The sequence below is a fragment of the Aplidium turbinatum genome, chromosome 1 (assembly GCF_918807975.1).
Source record: "Aplidium turbinatum chromosome 1, kaAplTurb1.1, whole genome shotgun sequence".
NCBI classification, from domain to species: Eukaryota; Metazoa; Chordata; class Ascidiacea; order Aplousobranchia; family Polyclinidae; genus Aplidium; species Aplidium turbinatum.
This window is the reverse complement of record NC_137472.1, coordinates 46,211,665-46,223,581: the sequence shown is the minus strand read 5'-3', so window position 1 is coordinate 46,223,581 and position 11,917 is coordinate 46,211,665. Positions and strand designations below refer to the sequence as shown.

The 11,917-nt window shown below is 35.7% G+C and overlaps 1 protein-coding gene across 1 annotated transcript; it reads left to right on the top strand.

The window, feature by feature from the left end:
- Positions 1-3,937: 3,937 nt before the first annotated feature.
- On the top strand, positions 3,938-11,637 carry LOC145766394 (rho guanine nucleotide exchange factor 4-like). Its single transcript, XM_082578105.1, has 8 exons — positions 3,938-4,102; positions 6,641-6,835; positions 7,297-7,401; positions 7,667-7,834; positions 7,927-8,034; positions 9,103-9,302; positions 9,643-9,744; positions 10,633-11,637. The coding sequence occupies exons 1-8, from the start codon at positions 3,938-3,940 to the stop codon at positions 10,886-10,888; spliced, it is 1,299 nt and encodes a 432-aa protein (XP_082434231.1). The 3' UTR covers positions 10,889-11,637.
- Positions 11,638-11,917: the final 280 nt, after the last annotated feature.

The window sequence follows — 11,917 nt, the reverse complement described above, 5'->3', positions numbered from 1 at the left end:
GGAAGGCAATTCAGCGCAGTCACAGGTAGATAGCCTACGATACATTGCAATCGGCCCAGCAAAACTTGACAGATCCTTCTTAATGAAATCAATGAGTGCATCTCACAGAAAAGGTCTTACAAGTGGCACGTGGAGCATATCATTGTAGTGTTTGAAAAGTATCAAAAGACATTAAAGCTACAAGATTTATAACAATGTTGTACAAAGACATAAAGTGATTTTTGCCAGAGAGCTTCAAAGTTTGTAATATATATTGTAAATTGACGTTCAAGGGCGCTAGCATAACGAGGTTTATTGTGCTTTCATGTGCTGTCGTGACCAGCATGTTGTGGTTTGTGAGACAAAAACTTTAAGCTTGCATCAGATAAAAGGCAGTAACCTACTCAGATATGGTAACCTGCTTTTTTCCATTCTTGAATTGTGGGCATAATTATAAATCGCAAAGTTAAGTCTGTGTTAGGATCGTAGTTAGCGTGCGAGAAACGCATCAGAATCTTCGTACGTAGAATGCGTTGTGAATCATACATTAGCGTACAAAATATGCAAAATTTCTACAACAATGGCAGAGGTGAGCAGTAGCACGCTACTTTTGTAGCTAATCTTTTGCTAGACTTAGCGGAAGCGCAGCTACATTTTTGTTGAAATAGCGGCTGCAGAACTGGCGCTATTTTTTCCAATGTAGCGGAGAGGCGCTACATCTCTTTCAGCTGCACTCCTGCTATCCGCTACTTTCCACTTTCATGTGAAACAAAGAACTCGTGTTTTGGAGATTTTCTTATGAACCAATGTATGAAAGTGAAACGATCAAGGCAGAAATCATTCGACTGTTGCGGGAAGCATCAAAGCCACGTTTATACCGACAAGAGTGACGCTTACACCAGTCACGACTCCGAGGATGAACGTTACGGTGTCATCGCATGAAACGTCGGTACGAAAAGAAAAGTCAATTGTGGAGGTTCTTTTTTCAGACAAAAGCAAGTTTTTGAGCCTTTCCAGTGCCGAAGTATGGTGTCCGACGTTTTTTCGTAAACAGTTGTTCGTAAAACAATTGTTCGTAAAATTAAATCTTCGTAACACAATTCTTCGTAAAGCATTTTTTCGTGCATGCAATTGACCGAAATACTAATTGTTCGTAAAACAGTTACAATTCTTTACGAACAATTAATTAGGGTAGCGTATATGCTAGAGATGTGCTAAATGTGACGTGCTGCAGACGAGCAGACAGAGTGTAGAGTCCCCGAATCAGAATGGCAGCGAAAAAGGAAAGCCAAAACTTTTGTATAGTGGCCAGCTTTATTACAAAGATATACTGTAGTGCACTTAACGCACAAGGGCAAGAAACTACTTATTGGAAATTTGAGCATTTTCAAAGGAAATGTCCTGCACGAGTAACAACAGGGGCGCCGAAACAATTTTTGACTGGGGGGGGCAGGATTATGAAAAAGAGCACTTTTGTTGCTGAACGGCCAATTTTTTTAAAACTTTTAAAATAGGATATAGCGATAATGCTCATCTATCAGCTCACTATCGAGTAATGATAGGCCTACAAGTGTCCGGTATACAAAGAAGGACATCATGCTATGTTATAATGATGTAACCTACTGTGTTGCAGAATTTGTGCTGTGAATATTATTTTGAGCTTTTGATTAACGATTTCAAAAATATTTTCATTGTCGAATATCTCGAAAACTAGAGCGATAGAGCCAATTTGAAAAAAAGTAAGTGCATTTTCGGAATCAGGGGCCTTGAAATACTTTAAAATGACTCTCACTTTTATTTGTGCCAAAAAATTTTTTGTTAGCCTGTGTTATAATTAGGCTAAAAGCGAATAGCATGGATGGATGGATGGTCATTTTATTTTTGTTTGGATGCGAAACGCCGAGACATACATAAAACAAAAACTGACAGTGTGCATCCAATGAGAGAGTGCGAAAGACCGTAGCCCTGAAGGCGTAGGAGAAATTGTTATATTGCAAAATGTGCATTAGCTTACATGACTTTAAAAGGGCACCATTCTCCCCCTGTCCCTCCATGATGCCCCCCGCTTCCGGCGCCCCTCTGAGTAACAACTGAAAAATTGTTCACAAACAACTGACCTATCACTTGTTTATGAACAATTCACTATACGAACAATTGATGTACGGTACCTACGAAGAAATGATTTACGAAGAATTGTTTTACGAAGAATTAATTTTACGAACAACTGTTTACGAACAATTGTTTTGCGAACAACTGTTTACGAACAATTCACCTATAACCCGATTTATAACGCCTGTTCTTTACTTTGCCTGCCCTATAATACCATGTAGGCAGTGCTGTATTCGTAAAAAAGCACAGGGTATAGGCCTACTGTCAGATTTGCCAAAATGATGAATAATACACAACTTGCAAAATACTAATCTTTATTTTACCATAACATGAATTATTCGGCTATCAACATCAAAATTAAACGAGAGGTACAAAATTATTTATAAGGGGCAGTTCAAAGGAAAACATTCAAGTATAAAACTCGCAGAACGAATTAAATTCATGGTACACCCGTGTACCATTGGTCCTCAAAGGGTTAAGTAGTTGGTTAGTAGTTGTCAAAAACCAGTAAGGATAACATAAGCACTCTCTTTGGAAAACCAGAATATAGTTACCGTACTCGAAAAAGCAGAGAGTATACTGCGTATACCGCCGTATACTTTCGAATACAGCACTGCATGTAGGCCTACCATTCCTTCCTGTGCTGCGATGGAGAGAATTTTCTCCGTTGAAAAAGACGAGCTGAAGCCAAATCAGGCAGGACTCAACAACTAGCATTTTGAAATGCTTGTGTTTTTGAAAGTTGGGTAAAAAAAGCTTCACCTTGAACGTGTTTTCTATAACAACGTTGAAATGGCAGCTTAAATGAATGATATTGTTTGTTTTCAAGGGCATTTTGACTTTACAAAGTGTTTCCTGTGTTTAAGCCAAGATAACGGTAGCGTGCGCTAGTTTAGCTCGAGTAGCAGACGTAGTAGTGGGTAGCGCGCTACTTTTAAAGTAGCGGATGCCCACCTCTGCTTACTGGCAATCATACCGTGGTATAAGCTACTGCTTCTTCTTGAATATGAAATAAATCTTCAATTTCCAGAACAGGTTGGCAAGCCAAGTCAAGGGGGCTTCTTCAGCACTGGCATAGCCTACTACACGCATCTCGTTTGGGTTTCTTTTGGAGGTGAACTCAAGATTGAATAATCCCAAGATATGGCCTAGAAAAATAAAAGAAAGGAACTGTTTGCCGAGGCACGAAATCTTTTTCAATGATGGAGAATAGGCCTAACAAGCCCACAGCTAACACTTGCTTCATTCTAAACTACTGCATGCTTAAAATTATTGCATCATTGCAAAAGAAAGCATAGCCTAGTCTGTTGGGATGATTAAAAATAGTTCACACAAATTCAAAGATGCCAAGGCAGCTAGCTTCCTGTTATCGCTATACATAAGGCCGCAATTGCAGTAAGTTTGCGTTGGTGAAAATATTATCATAAGTTGGACAAAACCTTGGGTATCCGCAGCGAAAAGAAGCTCTGCACTCTGCATGCTATTACAGTAAAAAATAAAAATGCAGCTAGAAATAGTTGAATGCATACGGAAAAAAACACATCGTATTTCATTAGCATTAAATTTCAAATAGCACAACAATGAAGTACAGCACGATGTTACAGGATAAAAGCTTATGAAAAAAAATATGATGGCGAGTCTGATGAAATAGCCTATACTGTATGTTGGATATTCGCTTTAGACTACGGCATAAGGTAGAAGGGTCTTTCAACTTAATTCTTGTTGATCATGTTCAAGAGAGGGCTAATTCATAGCAATTAAAGCAATCAGTTTACGAATTGATGCATAAAAAATCTTGTTCAATCAAAATGCCTTTTTTCAGCTGTTACTGAATTTAATCTGAATAATTATGAAAGCAATGCGCATCAATCAAGCGGAACAACCCGATTGTGACGTGCAACCAGGAACAGACGGAGTTAACATAACTACTGAACAGAGGTTAAGAATGTATGTCTTAAAAGAAATTGTTGACACAGAAGAAGATTATTCTAAACTTCTTCAGTTCATAATTGAAGTGAGTAGACTAATAGTTTAATTATAGTGTTAAACAGGTTGAAAAAAGATCACCTATCGGCAGGGCCGTTTTAACCGCCCCCCGACCAGGAGGGATCACGACTGCAAAGGGGCCCACTGATTTTAGTCTGTTTAATGTTTTTTGATTGTTTTAAAAATAAAAAATCTGTTTCAGAAGCTCGATAATCAATAGCCTAACTTAAATCATGCAAGGGTGCAGGCTATGCTTCTGAAACTCCGACAGGGGGGCCACCTCCGTTTAGGGGTCCACGCGTATTTAGTTCTTTCATTGTTTTTCAGCTTGTAATTTTACATGTACGGTAACATATAATATGTAGTTTTTTCTGTTTTTGTAAAAAAAATCGATCGCTTTGCTTGTCAACCACATTTCACTCACTCAACCAGCGATGTTGGGCATGCATATTGTAGGCCTACCATATTTTTATCGCCTAAAAAGAGGACACGTTTCGCCAGCGAGTAAAATACAAGTAGAATGTTACGTATGAAGAATTTTTTACATCCTTTTTGATAATTATAGACGTAGGCTATGCAGCAAAAGTTACAAAAAAAAAACAGACAACTTTGTTTGTTTCTCGAAAGCCGATTTGTTAGATTTGTGTGACAAAATGAAAATGTGATGTGACAAATCAGGCAGTGTCTGCAGGTAGCCATCATAGCCATGCCTTAATTTTTTTCAGAAAAAACGGATCAGCTCGAAATCATAAAATTACTTGCACGAAATATAATTGAAGTTGTATACAGCTGTTAATGAGATGCTAAGGACAGATTCAACTAAAAGGCTGTTTCTTTCCTTGTAGGCCTACCATTGTGGCTACATCATAGATTAAAGTCAGCATTCTACATTAATTTTGCACTCACATAAGTTGTAGGCCTACTTATAAGTAGCTAGCCTATCCATGCCACGATTTATTTTAAAGTAGGCTGTCTGTATGTCATGCATAGTGCACTTTGGATTATTTTTTCGATTTGCTTCATTTGACAAATTAGCCAAACTATTAAGTTGGTAATCAGCAACGTTTACAAGCGCTGAATCAATACAAAATAGATCTGGGTAAAATAATGGTTTATTGTAAAAGTGTGAGAACCTTTAAAATGTAAATATGTCAAACTCTTTTGCAAGTTTTTGCGTTTTTTAATGTTTCATTTCTTTGTGATTTATTCCATTTCTTATTTTCTTATTTTTTAATTTGTCCAATTTTTCATTTTCATAAGTTGGTTGATCAGATCTCCTCAAATGAGGAAATTTCCTCAAAAGTGGATTTGCAGTTCCACTCGTATTCATCGCTGACCATTATTTGGCTTTTAAGACAATCGCAAAGCAATGTAGTAGCCTATGTTTCAATGAACGTCTAAGATGGTTTAGAACAGCAGATCAAATATTACGTCAATGTTTTTTTTTAAATCTATTAATCAGAATATTGTAGGCTATTGGTACAGAAATGGTTGAAAATCGCGAAAAAATCACATAACAATGAAATCCTTGTTGAAAATATGAGCAAGAAAACTGAAAATGTAAAAAAGAGGACATTTGAGCATTTTTGGGTGTCCTCGGAGGACAATTTATTTTTCTTCAAAAAAGAGGACAAATCCTCTTAAAAGAAGACACATGGTAGCCCTAGCATATTGCATACTTTCAGAAGTGTCGTTTAAGGGAGTCAAAAGTTGTTTTTTTTTGTTTCACAAAAAAACTAACAAAATAATGTAATACTTCAAAGTAAATACTGCTTACTCAATTATTCTAGTTAATGAACAATTAAACTGATAAATTTCAGTGTTAATGTGGAATGGGGATCCGTTATAAAGTGAAATGTAGCCTACCGTGAAAAATTTGAAAATACTGCAAGTGAAGCGAAGGTTTTAAACCAAACCTTCTGCCAAAGTCCAACTTTAATTTTTTGAATTTGGTTACATACAAAGCGACCTATGGTTACAGCTATGATTACAAACAAAGTGTGCATTTTGATAAAAACAAAATTTTTGTGCCAAAAATATCTAAAAACTGACCAAAACAAGATTATATTTGTCAAAATTTTCCAGGGAGTAAGCTCCTCACACTTTTTGCCAACTTTACCTTTTCGGACATTAAGTTTTGCATTGTTCATTTATCTTATAAACTTTGTTTTGTTAAAACTCTGGTCCTTTCCCAATTTTTTTTTTTACAGAACCGCTCTGCATTGTAGGCATATAAGTTAGGCTAAGTTACTTTTTTTTTTTCAAATATCTTAAAATTCTATAGGCTACTCTTTGCTAAAATGATGAATGTGAATTTTTCCTTACATTGAAAGAGTTTGCCATAACCTAGCGCTTTCTTGTCCTATTTTTAAGGGTAGTCGGACAACTCGGCACCAGACAACTCAGTAGGCTAATTGCTTTAACTCAGCAATTACATTTCAGCTAGGCTACTACCAAGTCATCAAATGAGATTTACGCGCTCACGTCGGACGATAAAGTATATGTCGTGTTGATAGATATCTTTTTATATTTTACCTATTTTTTAATATTTTAAATGTTTTTTTAGGTCATGATACCTAGTCTCGAGAACTGTGCTCATGACAGCAGCATATCTTGCGTATCAGAATATACAGTATCTGCCATGTTGTCAAACGTGGACAAAATCTGCAAATTTCATACAAAATTTTCAGCAGCTTTGAAAGAAGCAACTCATCCATACATATTTCATACAAACTGTATAGGCAACACTTTCTTGAGCCATGTAAGTTGTTTTCAGATTTAGCATTCTTGTTTTCACACAATGAGAAGCAATTGCACATGTGTTAGAAATAGACTACGCGACAATATTAACTTTTAATATATATAGTGTGATGATAAAACTTGGTGGGAGGCGAAATAGAAGAGGGAGAAGCTATTTGTAGCCTGACAATAAACTAAACTTAATTTATATAAATAGGTTACCAATGACTGAGGATAAAAACAAGTAATCTAATGTCCGCACATTCAACACAAAGACATATTTGACTAATACTGCAGAGGCGCATAAACATTATCCAGGTGTATAGAAACATTTAGTTAAGGTAAACCTTTATTCCTATTAGGCTATGCTTTAGCGCTGTGATTAGTGATCAATTTGTGAACTTAACAAGATTTCCAAGGGTCACTTGTAGATTTCAGAAGTTTATTTGTTGTTTATACTTATTTTCTTATTCTGTTTTACAGAGAGACGAGTTTCGAGTTTATGTTGAATATTGCACTAATTTTTTGAATGCACAGAAGCTCTGTTATCAACTTGAATCTGATCCCATTGTAATGGAAATGATAAAGGTAACTAACACCTCACGATGGAAACTTTGATGCTTTTGTATGAGCACTTATGCAGCGTAGACTAATAGCCTACGATTTGCAAAATTCCATCTTGCATATGCCCCCTTAAAATTCTGCTAGCCTATATTTTTTATTTTAAAGCTATCCACATTTATGATGAAACCCAAAATGCATAATAGTCTAACTTGCCTATACGAAAATTTCACTATATTGAACAGAAGTTTGTGCTTTAACATAGTTATTAAAGCATTTACTTTGTTTGCAGAAATGGATAGAAAATGTGACAACCACAACAAGAAGATTTCTCCGTCTCCAAGATTTCATAATATCTCCAGTACAAAGATTGTGCAAGTATCCGTTGTTTTTGAGAGAACTTAACAAATTTACCAGCCGGTGCCATCCGGATTCAAAATCTGTTTCAGAAGCTATGAAGGTAAGCTAATGAAAAAAGAATCTACTCTGCGGTCTGTAGCAAACATAAAAAGCTACTTTTTCTTATTTCTTTTTTTCTATTCTATTTTTTAGGTAATGGAAGAAATAACAGCATTTGTCAACGAATCAGAAAGACGTTCCATTGCAATACAAACAATTAAAGACCTGGATGATGCTTACGATTCTTGGGAGAAAAATGGGGTATATTATGGTTTATTATCAACACTTAGCTTGTGTTTAAACATATCTAAGCATTAGTTCTATTAAACAGTTTGAAATGTAATTATTGAACATATGCTGGGTAGGCTACGCATTTTTTCAGGTTATGACGCATTCTGCATCATGAGATTCTCATGCATTTCATGTTTGTTACCAGCACACAAAGAAACCAGATTAATATGGTTTTGAAACAAAAGAAGATAACATAATTTTGGTCAAGATAAAACAAACGTGTTTTAAAATTTTTAACTTGTAGATACGCTAACGGTACTAGAATAAGACACGCTATATCAGGTAAAAATAAACCGTTCATGCAAGCTATAGTGGTTCGCCCGGGCCAACTTCAAGTACAGCTTAGTTTTACTTTAATGAATAGCCTCAGTAGACTTACCGCATAAACAACAAAACCATACAATAATGTAAAAGCAGAAAAAAATTTAGTAACTGCGATGCCAGCAACTCAAATCTTTTTCACTTTTTTACTTTGTCAAAGACAATCTCTTGGCTTCTTTATCGCTGTATCACGATAAAATTACATGTTTCCTAATCTGGATTTACATAAAAACTGTAAGCTTAATAAGTTGCGCTGATAAAGCCAAATACACGATAGCGCTTGCAAAAACCATAATAGTTAAGCAAATAATAAAATAAATGTAGCCATCAACTTCAATGTAGGATTTTTGATTCTAACTCCAGCCTCCTTTGCGTAGCCTACGCCTATGTTGAAAATTAATTTTTCACGCGCATATAATAACTTTTGGCATTGAGATATAGATAAATTATTATCTGAAAAAGCCCACAAAAACTACAGTATAGAAATACAATCGCTATAAATAATATATTTAAATATAGTTCACACCAAATCTGAAATTTATGTTGGTATTTACATTGTATCTAATCTAAAGTATTATTTACGTTCAGAATCATTATTCACACCGCTTCTGCGGTCATTTCCAAATGTGATTTTTCAATATACAACAAAAAAAGTCAAATCATTGAAGAAAATATTTTAACTTTAATCACAATGTGAGGCTACATGATTTGTTTCAGTGCATGACAAAACAAGGTTTCATGATGAAAAAAGGATGCTCAGTCAAATGTTGGAATATCCGGTGGTTTACATTGAGTGGATACAAGCTCAGTTATTTTCAAGAACCAGCGGACACAAAACCGCTCGGACTGTTGGATTTAAGGTCGTACAAAAGTCTTGACCGGGAAGCATACCACTCAAAAAGACCTTTTTGCTTTGGGTAAACAAATGTGTTTCCGTGTACCGTATTTCAGTGAGGGTCAAAAGTAGGCTATATACTATAAAGAAACTTACATATTCAAATCTGTTTTATTTCAATGCAATTCGTTAATATCATGAAAGTTCTTGTGGATTTCTTTTTCAAATTAACTTGCGAAAATTATAGCCTATTGCGTTACTGAACACACAGAAGAAAGTAAAGATTATTTGAATTAAAGTTTTTCCACTATTAGAGCTAATCAGCTGTAGGGATTTGAAACTTTTAATTTGTTCAAAATGTAACTTCTAAATTATTTGAAAAAATCCTACAAGAAATATTGCAAACTAACGTTTTGTTGCAGCATTAAAATGCCCGAAAAAACCTTTTGTTTTTACTGCATCAATGAAAAAGAAAAGCAAGAATGGATTTCTATTTTAAATTGGAAAATCAACTGTATCGACAGGTGGCCTATGTAGCCTTTTTAGCTTTAGATTGTGTGACACACGTAAAATTAGTTTCTGCTTCTAATTGAAGCTATTTTTATCATGGCTTATATTATAGGTTAAACTTTGACGTAGAAAAAAATGTATAGTAAGCCTATAAACGAAAAAATCTGTTTACTTTAATTCATTGCTTGTTTGTTCTTAAAAAAGCTTGGTTAAAGCTTTAAACAAAGTTTAGGCTATACTTTTTGTATTTAATTCTTTAGTCGTGCGGTGTGGACTACTTGTTGGTTGCTGGGCAGCCATCTCCGACTTTAACAGTCACATGCGTAAGCGATTTTGTTTCAGCAACACATCAAAGTGATATAGAAATGCTGGCTTACTTTCGAGTAAAAAAAATCTATCCCAAATAAAGCCAACAGAGTAGGTCTACTCGGCTGCGCTGACACTGTCTGATTTGTAAGGCTTTCTGAAAGTAACGCAAATCTGTGACATCAGCATTCAGCAACGCAAAACTAAAATTATATTGTTAACAAAAATCTGATTCAATATTGTCGCACGCTGTTGAATAACATTAGCCTACCTTCATAATTTCATTTTAAGCGTTTAGATTGCGATTGAGCCATGACCATTGACCATCCACATTAACAGGTGTCCTTGATTTGAAACACTCTATGTTTAATAAAATTCATTCGAATTCGAACTATCTCGCTCATTGTCTAAAATAGTCAATTAAATTTATTTCTCTCGATGGCGCCATATTACAAACAAATAGAGCAAATAAACTTTTCAAACCTACGCATTGTAGCCTACAACAGTAGGCCAGGTTAGGTTAGATTATGCCGTTATGGCAATGGGTTTCAACAAAATAATTAACACTTTAAAATAGCCTGTGGTTGTTTGTACAGATCCCGGAGACAAGCTCATAAACCTTTGGAGACTGTAATTTTTGCTTCTCTCTCCTCATTGTTAAATCCAAAAGACCAGAATGCTGAGTTTGAAGATGAAAATCCTGTCGGAGACAAGATGGAATCTGCTCCTTCTGCAGAAAAGTTGATCACGAGACAAAGATCAACATCTTTCTTTAAACGCTCTTTCAGACTCACGAAACGAAGAACAAGAAAAACAATTGCAACAAAACAACCAGCGAAAATTGACGAGTAAGAAAACTACTTCAACAACAAAAGTGTCAAGCTGCAAAAGTAATTTAGCAACTGATCGATACACAGCAAGCTAAAAAATAAAAACAAAAAAAATGATGGCTATGTAGGTGTCATGTAGCCTATGCTACCTACAGTCAGGGCTTGATTAAGGCTCATGGGGGCCCGAGGCACAGCTAAGTTTACGGGCCCTTTTTGGCAATCGCTTTCGATGCAGAGCTCTACTTTTGCCTAGCATTGCCAGTAACTTCGCCAAAAGCGTGACAATTCGGAATCGTTATTCTATTTAACAATCGTTTCGTTACACAATTTGAAATCGTTACTCAAAAACAACAACTGTGCACACACACTGGCAGAACAACTTTTACTACCTACGCCTACGGTACTAATGTAAAACAAATTGGAGGCCCCTAAAACCAGGGGGCCTGTGTCTCATGGTTAATCGGGCCCTGCCTACAGTGCAATAAGTAGGCTATCCATGGCTACTTTTAGCCTACGCCCTGACCCCTACACCATCTTCTGATTCAGGCTTTTTTGCGTCACAATTTATAGTTTGGATGCTAAATTAAGAAAGGTTGTTTTGTTTTTAGCTTACAGTATACTGTACATTAACTTTTGAAGACGGAAGAAAATCTACCTTCTGGCAAGTAAAATCTCTAGGCAAAACTAAACGTGTTCTGTGTTACTTCGACATGTAGGCTACAGCATTTGTCTTAACAATTTTAGCTTAATTTGGTTTTATGCTGCCCTTAACCGTACAAAAGTGTTTTCACTCAAATTAAATTTTTTTACCAAAGTTGTCTACAAAGAAGTCATTTTCGAGTACGCCTAAATGGTAGCTTTCGGTACTTCCTAGGTCTTATAGTTAGCCTATTTAAAAAGTTTATGCTGATACGTTTACGAAAGCGCATAGGCTAATTATCAGATATTGTAAACGTCAAATAAAATCTGTATATTGAACCAATGAAGAAAGGCTTAAACAGCTTTAGTTGTTGGCCTAGTGTGGACAACATTGCGTTCTTGCCACCTACCA

Excerpts from the sequence above, each read along its gene's own strand:
- LOC145766394 (XM_082578105.1), top strand. The coding sequence starts at position 3,938 with ATGAAAGCAATGCGCATCAATCAAGCGGAACAACCCGATTGTGACGTG. Across the intron at positions 4,103-6,640 it reads TTCTTCAGTTCATAATTGAA|GTCATGATACCTAGTCTCGA; the intron begins GTGAGTAGACTA and ends ATGTTTTTTTAG. Across the intron at positions 7,835-7,926 it reads CTGTTTCAGAAGCTATGAAG|GTAATGGAAGAAATAACAGC; the intron begins GTAAGCTAATGA and ends TCTATTTTTTAG.